General features: G+C 41.9%; 1 protein-coding gene and 1 pseudogene across 2 annotated transcripts in view; both read right to left on the reverse strand.

Moving 5' to 3' along the window:
* Positions 1–17003, reverse strand: part of USP34 (ubiquitin specific peptidase 34) — a 253164-nt gene that overhangs the window by 230409 nt on the left and 5752 nt on the right. The window contains 2 exon segments of the mRNA XM_011941829.1: positions 6651–6712; positions 6715–7071. Coding sequence (XP_011797219.1) covers positions 6651–6712; positions 6715–6748 — 96 coding nt within the window. The 5' untranslated portion in view covers positions 6749–7071.
* On the reverse strand, positions 12189–12934 carry LOC105511648 (annotated as a pseudogene). Its single transcript, XR_001001744.1, has one exon. The product of XR_001001744.1 is annotated as an alpha-endosulfine pseudogene (transcript).

Consider the following 17003-nt stretch of genomic DNA (forward strand, 5'->3'; position numbering starts at 1 on the left):
AAAGGGGAGGGAGAAAGGGGAGGGAGAAAGGGGAGGGAGAAAGGGGAGGGAGGGAGAAAATACTGCTTTTATGATCAGAAAGCTAGCTAGAAATTTTCATCTGAAAAAAGCTACCAAAGAAACCCATTCATTGCCATCACCTATTTTAGATATTTAAGTTACACTGCTGAAATGAAGTCTGAAAACCATTGACTGAAAGCAATCATACAGAACTCAGAACATTTCAAAATAAACAAAAAATGCCCTTAGAGAAATCAATTCTCAAAGTAAGTGTACTAAACTTCCTAAATCCACTCCTAGCTATGACAACCGGGGCCAGAGGCAAAGCTTTATGTTAGTCTCAACAAACCTTTTCATGGTCTTCAAAAAGTCCAGAATTTACGACCTCCTGTGGTACCGTTAAATACAGAATCATGGACCAGGTGAACGATGCTATAATCTTAAGAGTCAAGATTTCTAGTGCTTAACATGGACAGTTAAAAAATCTCCTAGCGGTCAGCGCAGTGACTCATGCTTGTAATCCCAGCACTTTGAGAGGCCTAGGCAGGTGGATCACGAGGTCAGGAGTTCAAGATCAGCCTAACATGGTCTCTACTAAAACTACAAAAATTAGCAGGGTGTGGCGGCGTGTGCCTGTAATCCCAGCTACTCAGGAGGCTGAAGCAGGAGAATCACTTGAATCCTGGGAGGTGGAGGTTGCAGTGAGCCGGTATCATGCCACCACACTCCAGTCTGGGCGACAGGATCAAAATTCTCTTTCAAAAAAAAAAAAAATCTAACAGAGTTCTGTCCTGATATGCATCATTACTCAGGTTTGATTACATCTATTTTGGTGATTCAGGGGAACTGTTTTACCACTCTATTTCTAATCTGAATACATAAAGCTAGCATCCTAAAATATTGTTATAATCACATTTTTAAGTAGTATATAAAAAATTAACACAGATCTATAGGTTAAAAAAACACTAACACTAGGAAGTCTCATTAAAAGATGAATTAATGGCCCTGGGCGCGGTGGCTCACGACTGTAATCTCAGCACTTTGGAAGGCTGAAGCAGGCAGATCACAAGGTCGGGAGGTGGAGACCACCCTGCCCATCATTTAGTAGATAGTTTAGTAGAGAAACCCCGTCTCTACTAAAAATACAAAAAAACTAGCCAGGCATGGTGGCAAGCACCTGTAATCCCAGCTACTTGGGAGGCTGAGGCAAGTGAATTGCTTGTACCTGGGAGGCGGAGACTGCAGTGAGCTGAGATCATGCCACTGCACTCCAGCCTCAGCGACAGTGCAAGACTGTCTCCCAAAAAAAAAAAGGCAGTATTTTTCAAAAGTTCTTATTTTAGGTAATCCCTGAGAAAGGCCTTAATAAACTTATCAATGATTTTTAAAGTCTTGGGTTTTTTTCCTAAAACACCTCCCATTTACTACATGAGTTGATCCCATCCTATTTATAGCAGAGAAATGTGGTTATTTTATTTTTATTTATTTATTTATTTTTGAGACGGCGTCTCTATCACCCAGGCTGGAGTGCAGTGGCCAGATCTCAGTTCACTGCAAGCTCCGCCTCCCAGGTTTACGCCATTCTCCTGCCTCAGCCTCCCGAGTAGCTGCGACTACAGGCACGCATCACCTGCCTGGCTAGTTTTTTGTATTTTTTAGTAGACACAGGGTTTCACCGTGTTAGCCAGAATGGTCTCAATCTCCTGACCTCGTGATCCGCCCGCCTTGGCCTTCCAAAGTGCTGGGATTACAGGCTTGAGCCGCCACACCCGGCCTATTTGGTTATTTAAAAAGAGAAAACAGAGAGAAATAAAAGAGTAACTATAGAGGAAAGGCAAATCTATGTAAATTAAGCAAATGTTGCTCCACGATCAAACCACGAAGAAATCAATGTCTCAAATAAAATTTTCACTGAAACGGCAGTCAGTGATGTTGGAATTAGTAGTGATAATTGTACAACGTTGGAATTATTCTAAAAGATACAAAACTGGCTGGTCGTGGTGGCTCATGCTCATAATCCCAGCACTTTGGGAGGCTGAGGCAGGAGGACTGCCCAAAGCCAGGAGTTTGAAACCAGCCCAGGCAACAGAGCGAGACCCTGTCTCCTCAAAAAAATTAAAAAACTAGCTAGGCATAGAGGCATGCACCTGCACTCCCAGCTACTTAGGATACTGAAGTTGAAGGATTACTTAAGCCCAGGAATTCAAGGCTACAGTGAATCGTAATTGTGCCAGTGTACTCCTCCAGCCTGGGTGACAGAGGAAGACCCTGATTCAAAAATTTAAAAATAAGGCCAGGTGCGGTAGCTCACGCCTGTAATTCCAGCACTTTGGGAGGCCAAGGCTGGTGGGTCACAAGGTCAAGAGATCGAGACCATCCTGGCCAACTTGGTGAAACCCCACCTCTACTAAAAATACAAAAATCAGCTGGGCGTTGTGGTGCGCGCCTGTAGTCCCCGCTACTTGGGAAGGTAAGGCAGGAGTATCGCTTGAACCCAGGAGGCAGAGGTTGCAGTTAGCTGAGATTGTGCCATTGCGCTCTAGCCTAGCGACTGAGCGAGACTCCATCTCAAAAAAAAAAATTAAAAAATAAAAGCCTCATGTATATAATCTATCTGATTATACCATATGTATATTTAACATAAATGCAGTGGTTTCTCGCCTTTCTACTTTTTTAAAGATAGGGTCCCACTCTGTCATGCAGAGGCATGATCATAGCTCACTGCAGCCTTAAACTCCTGGCTCAAGTGATCCTTTTGCCTCAGCCTCCCAAGTAGCTGGGAATACAGGCATGTACCACTATGCCCAGTTAATTTTTTTTCTCTTCTTTTGTAGAGATGAGCTCTTGCTATGTTGCCCAGCCTAGACTTGAACTCCCGGCTTCAAGTGGTCCTCTTGCCTTGGCTTCCAAAAATGCTGGGATTACAAGTGTGAGCCACTATACCTGGCCCTTTCTATCATTTTCATAATCTTTTTCCCTATACTTAGAAAAAAACTTACACTAGGGCAATATCTCATTTCACAGAATTACACATAATTATTCAGGATAAAGAATGCAACTAGCATGGCAAGGCACCGTGGCTCATGTCTGTAATCCCAGCACTTTGGAGGCTAAGGCAGGAGGATTATCTGAGGCCAAGAGTTCGAGACCAGCCTGGTCTCGATAAACCCCATAAACACAGATAAACCCCATCTCTTAAATAATAAAATAAAAATAAACTTAGCCAGGCACTGTGGTGAGTGCCTAGTGTCCAAGTTACTCAGGAGGCTGAGGTGGGTGGATCGTTTGAGCCCAGGAATTCAAGGTTACGATGACCTATGATCACACCACCGCACTCCAGCCTGGGAGACAGAGCAAGACGCTGTCTCTTAAGGGGGAAAAAAACCTAGGCCGTTCCCCCTTTTTATTCTGAATTAATATTACTTATGTCCAATTACTGAACCTTTCACAATATTATCGGCTTTGATGAAGACAATAGGAAAGAGAGGAAGGAAAGAGAGGAAGGAAGAGACAGAAGGAGGGGCTCCAAGTTTCCATATTATTTAGAATACAGTAATTAGTTCAAAATGATTTAGAAGTAGTGCAATAGAGTAAGACCCGGATTCTAGGACTCTTCTCAGCAATATGCCCGATCAAATCTTTTAGCCTCTGTAGGCCAGTTGCTTCTTCTATAAAATAAAAGTGTTGAGTAGGTTTCTAAAGACACAGCTATCAAAATACTAACAGATGAGTTTTGAATCTTGTCCTCCTAAGAATTTTGGCCAAGTCGTGCCTCTTTAAAAAATATTAACTACAAATAAAAATCAAAGGCTTCAGAAAGGACAGCACAGCAGTACAAAAAATAGACTGGATGGACTATTTCCTCAAAGAAAAGTGGGATAAAAATCTCTAGTAAGCTTTATTACATTTAATTTGCTTTAAAATAATTGTGTGTATAAGGCCGGGCGCGGTGGCTCAAGCCTGTAATCCCAGCACTTTGGGAGGCCGAGGCGGGCGGATCACAAGGTCAGGAGATCGAGACCACGGTGAAACCCCGTCTCTACTAAAAATACAAAAAATAAGCCGGGCGCGGTGGCGGGCGCCTGTAGTCCCAGCTAATCAGGAGGCTGAGCCAGGAGAATGGCGTGAACCCGGGAGGCAGAGCTTGCAGTGAGCCGAGATCGTGCCACTGCACTCCAGCCTGGGCGACAGAGCAAGACTCCATCTCAAAATAATAATAATAATAATAATTGTGTGTATATACACACAAATTTATACACATATATAATTTTATAACATGTATGCTACCAAGTGTTTGATCTAGGACCATATGGAACAGTTGACCCAACTTACCACATTTAATTAAATCGCCATTAGGACAGAAACTAGAAATTTTAGAGCACTTGTAACAGATCATTATTAACATAATAGAAACCTGGGAAACAACTACTATGAAAAGAAAATTTTTAAAGCATCTATCTAATATATTATAGAATTTGGTATAAGGAGGGTTACTCCTTTACTTTATCTATGGGTATTTTTTGTTAGAATTTTCCTCAAAGACCTCACAAAACCATTGCTTTCAACCAAGTAGTAACGTAAAATACTCAAGAAGAGTAATAACAAAGTACTTTAAAACAAAGTACAGGAGTGTAACTATGCCTACATTTAGAGATTACCATTTTTGAAAATAAGAAAGAACACTGATAATCAAGTTTATTTTAGAAGCAGCAGATTCAGTATTGCTTATAGTTCTGTATCATTAAGAAATTTTTAATTGAAAAAAATTTCTGTGAATTTCACATATCTAAGTCCCTAACGAAAACTATTTTCAGCATCTTTCAATTACCAAGTTAAGATACTAAAGCACCATGTAGATGGTGTTTATGTAGATTAAATGTTTCAAGTTCGCCTGATGGGACTCTCTTTTGTTGAAAAAAGACTGAGATGACTTTTTCAGAATATTTAATATATTTATATCATGTAAGAGATTAATAGTTTCTATACTGGATGATCATAGGCTAAGATTTTTAGAAGACAGAGCACAATCTGATTTTAAATACTCTTTCTTTACCCCCTACCTAGAGCAGGAGTGAATGAAAGTTTATCAAAAAGCTTTAGAGGCCAGGCGCTGTGACTCACGCCTGTAATCCCAGCACTTTGGGAGGCCAAGGTGGGCGGATCATGAGGCCAGGAGATCGAGACCATCCTGACTAAAAGGGTGAAACCCCATCTCTACTAAAAAATACAAAGAAAAAAATTAGCCAGGCGTGGTGGCAGGCGCCTATAGTCCCAGCTACTCGGGAGGCTGAGGCAGGAGAATGGTGTGAACCCGGGAGGCGGAGCTTGCAGTGAGCCAAGATCGTGCCACTGCACTCCAGCCTGGGCTACAGAGCAAGACTATCTCAAAACAAAACTTTAGAACAGTAAGGGAAGAAAGGAAAGAAAGGAGGACTGAAACTACAACTTGGAAGAGGGCCAAGTGGGTGACTGGAGAAACCAAGTGTGCCTGATTTAAAATATTCTTACAAAGAATTCTAACAGGGAAAATATCTGCCCTCAAGCCATGTTTTCAAGTCTCCATTCGACCTGAAAATATCCCAGTAAAGGACTACTACTTTCCACACGAAGAAAGAGAAGTATAAAGGTTACAGAACAAGTAAGCTAGAGAAAAGAGGCAGATTAAAACCAACAACAAAAAAATGTAGTAGATTCTCTAATGGCCATAACTCTTCATTTCCCAGGATGCACAGGAAACAGAATGTAGAAGATAAAAAATGAAATTTTACACTTCTCCCCCCCCCCCCAAAAATGGAGTCTACTTCACTACCACTTTGAATCTGGGTTGCCCTTGTGAACTGCTTCAAGTAACAGAAAGCAGCACAATAGAATATGGCAGAATTATACTGTGACATCTCAAAGGCTGCATCTTAACTTACAAAAGAAAATACTATTATTTGAAACTACTAATTACAGATAATTTGCTAAGCTTTTCTCTTGCTGAAAGCAAATTCTGGTCTGTAGACTGTTTCTAAGAATGAAATTTAAAATTCCACGTGTTTCCTTTCCCTCAACTATTATTATTTTTTTTTTTTTTGAGGCAGAGTCTCGCTCTGTCGCCCAGGCTGGAGTGCAGTGGCTGGATCTCAGTTCACTGCAAGCTCCACCTCTCGGGTTTACGCCATTCTCCTGCCTCAGCCTCCCGAGTAGCTGCGACTACAGGCGCCCGCCACCTCGCCCGGCTAGTCTTTTGTATTTTTCAGTAGAAACGGGGTTTCACCAGGTTAGCCAGGATGGTCTCGATCTCCTGACCTCGTGATCCGCCCATCTCAGCCTCCCAAAGTGCTGAGATTACAGGATTGAGCCACTGCACCCGGCCAACTTTTATTAGAGTCATAAAATAAGCATAGATCTATACCAGTAAAATGTTTAGATCACTACCAGTTTACTTTCTGAGTTCACTGTATACATCTTTCCTTGATAGGATGAACTATATTGAGCAAATTTTCAGCACACTGCTAAAAAAAATGTTCTGGAGAAACATTAAATAATTCTGGTGACAATAATGATTTTCTGCCAGCAAAAACTGTCTTCGTACTTATCAGTGAGAAACAGACTGCCAAGTTAAGACTTGGTATTACTTAAAATTCACAACACCTATTTTTACATACCTCAATAGTAGGGTGAGTATTATGCTTGTAAGCGGTATATAAGGGAAACTGAATTTGAAAAATTTTTGCCACACATAGTAAGAGTTTTTCCTTCTCATCTGTACTCCACAAACTAAAAGGATCAGAACTCTTTGAAGATTCCTCCTCAGTCAGATTACAAATTCTTGTAGAGTTTGATTTTTTTTCTATTGATTTTTGTCTTTCTGAACTTCCTTCATTACACTCTCTATCTATATTCAGTGGTTCTTCTGCTTGATTACTCTCATCTTGCCACGTGGAATCTATGTTAATAGTAGTACAATGTTTACAAAGCTGGTCCCGGAGCACTTGAACTTGGGCAATTACTAAGTTAATAAGTGCACACACTACTTGATTAAAAATCTCCAAATGCTTATATTCCTTGAAGCAGCATAGACATTGCCTATAAGAGAAAAAAAAATTAATAAATTAGTAATAGAGCAGCAGTTATATTTTTTAATTAAAAAAAACAAGCAAGCAAATACTAAGTTATTTCCAGACTTGCTTTTATTTTTTCCTTCCTGCTGTGGTACACCTTAATAATATAAAGATAGCATTGCAACAACAACTGATATTTTAGTAAGTATAAAGTCATCATGTTAGGTTTACAGCTATTATCTTCAGTTTTATGTATGGATTTGTCTGTCCTTCTACACAAGGAACTATTTAAAAACAAGAATTGTGGCATTTTGTTTCTCCAGTATCAAGTACTCAATATATGTTAAGCAAGTTATTAGGAAACTGGCTATAACAAAATATCTTACTAATAAAGCCAGCTATTTAATATAAGGAATTTTGTTGTCAACTAATAAAACAGCCACATTTTTAAGTTAATGTCTTTGAAGGCTACTTGGGAGGGGTGCTCTGACACTATCTGGTAAATCGTAAGTGTTTAGGCACAAAACATATACACACTCTCTTTCTCTCCCCAGCTCCTGTAAAATATACACATATATAAAAAACAGGATCGGCCAGGCGCGGTGGCTCACGCCTGTAATCCCAGCATTTTGGAAGGTCCAGGCAGGTGGATTATTTGAGGTCAGGAGTTCGAAACCAGCCTGATCAACATGATGAAACCCTGTCTCTACTAAAAATACAAAAAAAATTAGCCGGGTATGGTTGTGGGCACCTGTAATCCCAGTTACTTGGGAGGCTTAGGTAGGAGAATCACTTGAACCCGGGAGGCGGAGGCTGTAGTGAGCCAAGATTACACCACTGCACTCCAGCCTGGGCAACAAGGCCAAAACACAGTCTCAAAAAAAAAAAGTATTATAAACAAATCCAGTTCTCCTTAGACATGTTCAGTTAGTAGCACAATGCCTGGCATATGTAGATAATTAAAAGGATCTCAGCCAGGTGTGGTGGCTCACACCTGTAATCCCAACACTCTGGGAGACCAAGGTGGGAGGATCACTTAAGTCCAGGAGCTCAAGACAAGCCAGGGCAACATAATGAGGCCTATCTCTACAAAAAATAAAAATAAAAGAATTAGCTAGGCATCGTGGCTTGTGCCTGCAGTCCCAGCTATTCGAGAGGCTTGAGCCTAGGCAGCTGAGACAGCAGTGAGCCCTGATCACGCCTAAGCGACAGAGAGAAATCATGTATCAAAATAAGGCAGGGAACGGTCTGGTGAATCAATAGGTAATTCACACACACACAAGTACCTGGTTCTAATACTTGTATCCAATGACAGATGACAGCTAAGCAACTATAATCTATAATCTGCACCTAGTAATAGCATCAAATCAAAACATCTATATTGTAGTCTGAATAGATCACCAATGCCCTGTATGATCATGTGGAAATAATTTTATTTCTCCAAGCGTGAATTTGAAGTACAGCCACAAATTACTTGATACTCTTCTGTGTAGATGGAACTCACTTCTAGTGAATAGAATGTGGTACAAGTGACAATGTGTGACATCTGAGACTAGGTCATAAAAGACACTGTGACTTCTGCCTTGCTCTCTTTGGATCACTTACTCTAGGGAAAGCCACCTATCATGGAAAAACACTCAAGCAGCCCAAAGAGGAGTTCACAAGAGGAAGTACCAAGACCTCCCATTAACAACCAGCACTGAGGCCGGGTGAGGTGGTTCACGCCTGTAATCCCAGCACTTTGGGAGGCCGAGGTGGTGGAACACCTGAAGTCAGGAGTTCGAGATCAGCCTGGCCAACATGGTTGAAACCCTGTCTCTACTAAAAATATAAAAATTAGCCAGGCATGGTGGTGGGCACCTATAATCCCAGCTACTCGGGATGCTGAGGCAGGAGATCGTGCCACTGCACTCCAGTCTGGGTGACAAAGCAAGATTCTGTCTCAAAAAAATAAAAAAAAAAAACAACCAGCACTAACCTGATCACTAACTAAAGCAAGCCAACTTGGAAGTATATCCTCCAGCCCCATATGAGCCTTTACATGACTATCACCTGGGCCAACATCCTGACTAAAACATTATGAGAAACCCGACCCAGAACCAAACAGCTAAAGGACTCCCAAATTCCTGTCCCATTGAAACTTTGAGCATAATAAATGCTTACTGCTGTTTTAAGATACAGTACTACTTCTGGAGCATTTCTGTCACACAGAAATATATCATTATATAAATATATATAAATAATGCATCACATCTTTTTTATCTGTGGCAAAATGAAAGGGTTTTTATTTTTACCTCTAAAACCTCTCCAGCTTTACAATTCTATAAATCACAACTCTCACAAGAAGAAAAATAAACACATTTCTCCTCCAATTCTTCTGATTAACAGCTTCTTCCTCTGATGTTTAGGAAAAATCAGGTTTAAAATAAGAGGTCAGGCTGGGTGTGGTGGCTCACGCCTATAATCCCAGCACTTTGGGAGGCTGAGGCAGACAGATCACTTAAGGTCAGGAGTTTGATACCAGCCTGGCCAACATGGTGAAACCTCATCTCTACTAAAAATAAAAAATTAGATGGGTATGGTGGTCCACCTGTAATCCCAGATACTAAGGAGGCTGAGGCAGGAAAGTCACTTGAACTTGGGAGGCGGAGGTTGCAGCGAGCCGAGATGGCACCCCTGCACTCCAGCCCGGGTGACAGAGTGAGACCCTCTCTCTCAAAAAACATACAAAACCAAAGTGAGAGGTCACATAAACTTGAGTGTCGGGTGGGTGCACTGTCTCAGCCTGTAATCCCAGCACTTTGGGAAGCCAAAGTGGGCACATCACTAGAGGCCAGGAGTTCGAGACCAGCCTGGCCAATATAGCAAAACCTCGTCTCTACTAAAAATATGAAAATTAGCTGGGCGTGGTGACAAACACCTGTAATCCCACCTACTCAGGAGGTTGAGGCACAAGAATTGTCTGAACCCGGGAGGCGGAAGTTGCAGTGAGCCAAGATTGCACCGCTGCCCTCCAGCCTGGGTGATAGAGGGAGACTGTCTCAAAAAACATAAAAAACAGAAAAATCAGGTTCAAAGAGGTCAGGCCGGGTGTGGTGGCTCACGCCTGTAAGCACTTTGGGAGGCTGAGTGAGGCAGGCAGATCATTTACTAAAAATGGAATCTGAAATCCCAGAAAACGATCTTGAAGTCAGATTTGGATGGAGAAAGCCAAAGATTCAGCCAAATTTACTTTTAAAATAAGTGTTAGGGCCAGGTGCGGTGGCTCTTGTCTGTAATGCCAGCACTTTGGGAGGCCAAGGCGGGTGGATCACTTGAGGTCAGGAGTTTGAGACCAGCCCGGCCAACATCATGAAACCCCGTCTCTACTAAAAAATACAAAAATTAGCTAGGTGTGGTGGCGGGTGCCTGTAATTCCAGCTACTCGGGAGGCAGAGACAGGAGAATTGCTTGAACTCAGGAAGCGGAGGTTGCAGTGAGCCAAGATTGCGCCACTGCACTCCAGCCTGGGCGACAGAGCGAGACTCTGTCTCTAAAATAAATAAAATTAAATAAAATAAATAAAATTTAAAAATAAAATAAAAAAAAACAAAATAATAAAACAAAACAAAACAAAATTAAAATAAAATGAAATAAAAATGTTAGAAAATGAGCATTAAACTGCTTGGTAATGGACCTAAGAAACTGATGATCTTCAAAGACAAAAATTATATCAACAAAGTAACAAAAGAAACCAGGTCTGGGTCCTTCCAGACTCAAAATAAACAAGTTAAAAAAGAGTTGTGAGTCTAATGGGAGAACACACACGTACACAAATGTATGTACTTTTTAAATAACTGTATATTACGTAAATAATATTTTTCATTCTATTACATTCAATTCTGAGACGTCTAGGCATGTGAATTCTCAATACAGCATTTCCCTCTGTATATCAATGGTTTCCAACCTTTTTGGCACCAGGGACCCGTTTTGCGGAGGACGATTTCTCCCAGGACCCAGAGGACTTTGGGATGATTCAAGCACATTACATTTATTGTGCATGTTATAGTATCATACTGTAATATATAATGAAATAATTATACAACTCACCATAATGTAGCATTAGTGGGAGCCCTGAGCTTGTTTTCCTACAACTAGATGGTACCATCTGGGGGTGACAGGAGACAGCAATAGATCATCAAGCATTATATTCTCATGAGGAGTGTGCAACCTAGATCCCTCACATGCACAGTTCACAACAGGATTCACGCTCCTGTGAGAATCTGATGCTGCCACTGATCTGACAGGAGGTAGAGTTCAGGTGGTAATGTGAGCAATGGGGAATGGCTGTAAATACAGATGAAGCTTCACTCACTCATCTGTCCTTCACCTCCTGCTGTGTGGCCCGGTTCCTAATTGGGTACCAGTGTGTGGCCCAGGGGCTGGAGACCCTTGCTGTACATTGTATCCATAATGCAAGGCAGAAAGGTGTTTTAAATAAAAACATCACTTTTAGTCAAAACCAGCTTGAATTTTTTTAGCTACAAGCTTCATGAAAACCAGCTTGATTTTACACATAAACTTACTTATTCTCTATTCCAAATCCTACTACAAATATACTAAAGAACACTCTGGAAAAATAGAAATAATGAAACAGAAGATGACAACTATCAATACACTTTGAGTGACAGAAAAGGGAAAAATAGTAAGTAATTCAGAGTGAAAGAAATAAAGTTCTTTTTTTGGGGGGGGGTGTTTTCATGGGTTTTTGTTTTGTTTATTTCAAATACTGAGAAAGTCCTTTGGGCTCTGTGGGGATCCCCATGCTCATGGCTCCTTTCTCCCACACTCACTGCTCCCCACAGCAAATCTATTTCAAGGACAGTACTTTTTAAAAAACGTTGAGTTCTCAACTAGCTCTGCAGAACCAGAGGAGCTGTTTGCATCTGTCTGTGCAGATGGAGTTTCTTTCATCTGACACCAGGTCTCCAACCACACTGAAACAAGACATTTATCTACAGAGCTCAACTAGAACCCCTCTTCATCAGTCTACCCCACTTCCTTCCCCTCACATCTACCCCACACCAGCCACGTGGTTAAGAAGGATAGTCAGGAATTTTTTTTTTTTTTTACCAACTCCAAGCCCTAATTCGTATTCCTCTGTATCTCCCACCCCCACCCCCAGAATTTCATTGAGATTTCTCCCAATTGTTATTTGGAAAAAAGGTAAAACAAAAAAGGTTCAAGGTCTTAGTGCTCAGCCCAAGGGGCTCCACATGCCGGGGACACCAACGAGCAAGGGCTGCTGGCTCTCCAGCCCGCACCCGAGCCACCTCCTGACCCCTGGCTGCAAAAGCAAGAAGGGACAGGAGCCAGCACAGGACCCGGGTGTGGGGGGGGTGGGGCAGCATCTCAGGATCTGGAGGAGCCCCAGGCAGCATCATTTAACTTGGCCACCCGCAAGCTTGCTGGTGCCGAGCAAGGACTTTCTCTGGGGCAGATCCTGTGGGGTGGGGATGTGGTCACCAGTCACCAGGTCTTGTCTGGTCCTGTACATGGCAGCTGCTTATTCTTCATCTCAGCTTTGGCCATGTTGTAGCCTCCTGAGTCAAAGTACTTTTGCCCTTTCTGGAGTCTCTTCATAAGGAAGTCGGAGCCTCCAGGCTTTTGTCCTAGGCTTGGGTATTTGGCCTTTAGCTTCGCCTCTTCAGCTCTCTTAGGGAGAATACCTTCTTTTTCCTGCGTGTCCCGCTTCTCCTCGCCGATCTCCTCCACAGGGTTCTCTTCTTGTTTCTGGGACATGGCGGGGGCGGGACCGGGACTGTGGAGTGTAGGGGGCCCGGGAAGGCAACTGGAGAAGGGAAGGGGGAGGGGAAAGGGGGACAACCTGTGCTGCTGCTTTGGCTCCTGCCACTCGAAAGGAATAAAGTTCTAACTAGCTATGAAAGAGATTTACAAAGAAAAAGAAAAATCAACCCCACAGGTCAAGGCTGCAGTGAGCTAGACTATGCCACTGGACTCCAGCCCAGTGACAGATCGAGACCCTGTCTGAAAAAAAAAGAAAAAAAGAAAAGAAAAGAAGAGAAAAAAACTGAAAGAAAGATAAGTGAAATATATGACTTAAATGGTAAACCTCCTCAAGTACCTTTCCTATCTGGTACCCCAACCACCAGACTAACATATCTCAAAGCCAAAGATTGAAAGATACCCCTTTTAAATGTCTTTTTGTAGCTCTTTACAAGTTAATTTCTTTCACTCTGAGTTACTATTTGTCCCTTTTCTGTCATCCAAACTACGCTGATAGTTGTCATCTTTCGTCCCATGCTTTCTGTCCTAGAGTGTTCTTAGTTTAGTGTATTTGTGGTGGGGTTTGGAATAGAAAAAGCCCATTTAGCCCCAACAAGGAAGCCTACTCACCACTTAACCATCATAAAGTGGTAGCCAACATCTGAGATGCCCTGACCACAGAGACCTTCAAATTCACTGTTTAGTACTCCTCTCATAACCATGAAAGAATAACAATAATAAGATTTGCAAGAAAAATTTTATCTGCCTTTGGATCACCAAATGCAGATAAAAACAGGAAGGGTGACGCGGTGGCTCATGCCTGTAATCCCAACACTTTGGGAGGCAAGGCGGGCAGATAACCTGAGGTCAGAAGTTTGAGACCAGCCTGAGCAACATGGAGAAATCCTGTCTCTACTAAAAACACAAAATCAGCTGGGCATGGTGGCACATGCCTGTAATCCCAGCTACTCGGAAGGCTGAGGCAGGAGAACCACCTGAACCCAGAAGGCAGAGGTTGCAATGAGCCAAGATCATGCTATTGCACTTCAGCCTGGGCAACAACAGTGAAACTCTGTCTCAAAAAAAAAAAACAAAACAAAAGAAAAAAGAAAGGAAAAGGAAAGAAAAGAAATTTAGAGGAAACAGGTAAAACACAAAAAGGAAAAAAAAGATTTTAGCTGTAATTTATATCCTGAGAGATATATTAGATTACTGAAATAAGAATGAAACATTATGAAAATATAAATTCAGATTATGAAACAGCATTTTTTGGTCAGTGAGCCAAAATAACAATAACAAAATTCAGAGCACTGTAATGTACAATCATATACATGTACAGACATGTACAGACAAATACACGTCATATACCTTTTTGTATATACATCATTTACAATTTAAAAACCAATTAAAATTATAGCAATTTGTAAAATTCAAAAGGTCCACAAAAGGGAAAAATGAAATTTCCCACAAAATAGAAAAAAAATATTAATAATGGAGAGAAAAGACTTAGCGCAGTGGCTCACACCTGTAATCCCAGCACTTTAGGAGGTTACGGTGGGATGACTGCTTGAACCCAGGAGTTCAACTAACCTGGGCAACATCGTGAGACCTCCTCTCTGCAATAAAAAAATATATTAGCTGAGCATAATGGCATATGCCTGTGGTCCCAGCTACTTGGGAGGCTGATGTAGGAGAATCACTTGAGCCCAGGAAGTTGAGGCCGCAGTGAGCCATAATCATGCCACTGCACTCCAACCTTAGCAACACAGCAATCCCATCTCAAAAAAAAAAAAAAGGATGAATATGAAAAGGAAGTAATCAAGAAGGGTACAATATCTCACTAATATAGTTCCAGGAAGTGAGAGCAATAAATATGGAATTAAGGAAATTATGAAATAAAATTTTCACAACCAAAAGGCCCACCAAAACAGACAGAAAATTGCTGAAGCTGAGGAGGGATACAGATCCTAAAAGCTTTCAGGGAGGGTGATAAAGAGTATCAAGGAGGCCGGGCGTGGTGGCTCATGCCTGTAAACCCAGCACTTTGGGAGGCTGAGGTAGGCGGATCACGACGTCAGGAAATAGAGACCATCCTGGCCAACATGACAAAACCCCAACTCTACTAAAAATACAAAAATTAGCTGGGTGTGGTGGCAGGTGCCTGTAGTTCAAGATACTCAGGAGGCTGAGGCAGAAGAATTGCTTGAACCTGGAAGGCGGAAGTTGCAGTGAGCCAAGATCACGCCATTGCACTCCAGCCTGGCAACAGCCTGTCTCAAAAAAATTTAAAAAGTAAAAAATAAAAAAAAAAAGAGGCCAAGTGCAGTGGCTCACGCCTGTAATACCAGCACTTTGGGAGGCCAAGGTGGGTGGACTGCCTGAGCTCAGGAGTTCGAGACCAGCCCAGACAACATGGTGAAATCCTGTCTCTACTAAAATACAAAAGAAATTAGCCAGGCGTGGCAGCGTGCGCCTGTAGTCCCAGCTATTCGGGAGGCTAAGGCAGGAGAACTGCTTGGACCCAGGAGGAGGTAGGTGGTTGCAGTGAGCCAAGATCATGTCACGGCACTCCAGCTCTCCAGCCTGGGCTACAGAGTGAGACTCCGTCTCTACAAAAATAAATAAATAAATTTAAAAAACAAGAGTATCAAGGGAAAGCACAGAAATCAAAAGGGCTACTGCTTCTCCGAAGCAATACTGGAACCTAGAATACAATGGATCAATACTACCGAAATTCTGCAAGCAATTTTCCACCTATAATTCTGTATCCAATAAGACCTATCAGTAAGTATAAGGGTAGGATAGACATTTCAGGTCTGGAAGGTCTAATAAACATTTGTCTCCCCATGTATCCTCTCTCAGAAAAGATGTCCTCCACAACAAGGAAGTACTAAAAAGATGACAAAATGGAATCCAGGAAAGTTGGAGATCCAAGAAAGGAGATGTTACCAGAGGAGGGTGCCCAGGTTCTTGGCACTTTGAGCAAAGAATAGGACAAAAGCACAAAGTGAGCAAACAATAAAGCAACAAAAGCAGAGATTTATTGAAAATGAAAGTATACTCCACAGGGTGGGAACAGTCAGAGCAAGGGGGTCAAGGACCCACTTACAGAATTTTCTGGGGTTTAAATACCCTCTAGAGGTTTCCTTTTGGTTACTTGGTGTATACCCTACCTAAATGAAGTAGTGGCCCATGATCAGTCTGAAGTTACAAAGTTACACCCTATGCCAACATCTGATTGATTGTGGAAAGTGACCAGTCAGAGGCTGAAGTTACAAAGCTTATACTCCTATGCAGATGAAGACTTGGCCTGCCACCAGCGTAATTAGTTGCAGGAGGGGACCAACAATGGTAATTTCAATTTTTCACCCGCCACACAGAAAAGTGCGGGAATGTTGCAAAGTGGGTAGCCTCTGGTCCTTTTGTTACTCAGGCATGGAATCTTAGGGTTTTCCTTTTGATTTAATTCTAGGAAGTCAGCGTGAATTGGCCTCAGATTCCCTGCCTCCAGACCCTAAAGTTCTCCTGCCTCAGAGACAAGCAAAATGAATTATAAGGATGAGATGTGAAGGGAAGGTAGTTTAGTAATTCTAGAAAGTAATCAATACTCTAGGGTTATGACCAGGGGTGGGGGGATAATAGATCACCTAATGATGCATAGTTTACGAGCGTTTGAGAAGAATTAAGTGATCCACACACAGAAAATTAACTGAATGAAAAAAGACAGTAAACCAAGAAAGAGAGAACATGCAAGATATAGAATCAACTAGGGAACTTTTTTGGCTCATTACTGAGCAACATTTTTATTTTTAGAACTACCCTAAGAACAGATGTAACTATACTGAGAGAATTGGAGAGGGTAAAAGGATGAAATCCTTATATATCATAAATGGAAGTTAATAGGTTACACCTAAAATTGATGAAGCAACAGCAATATAAGAAGACTATTTCAGAATACTGTATAGAGGTTAATACCAAAACCAGCCTGGCGCAGTGGCTCACACCTGTAATCCCAGCACTTTGGGAGGCCAAGGCGGGCAGATTATGAGGTCAGGAGATCAAGACCATCCTGGCTAACACGGTGAAACCTCATCTCTACTAAAAATACAAAAAATTAAGTAGGCGTGGTGGTGGGCGCCTGTAGTCCCAGCTACTTAGGAGGCTGAGGCAGGAGAATGGTGTGAACCCGGA

This window comes from Colobus angolensis, unplaced genomic scaffold, assembly GCF_000951035.1.
Source record: "Colobus angolensis palliatus isolate OR3802 unplaced genomic scaffold, Cang.pa_1.0 Scaffold201, whole genome shotgun sequence".
NCBI lineage: Eukaryota > Metazoa > Chordata > Mammalia > Primates > Cercopithecidae > Colobus > Colobus angolensis.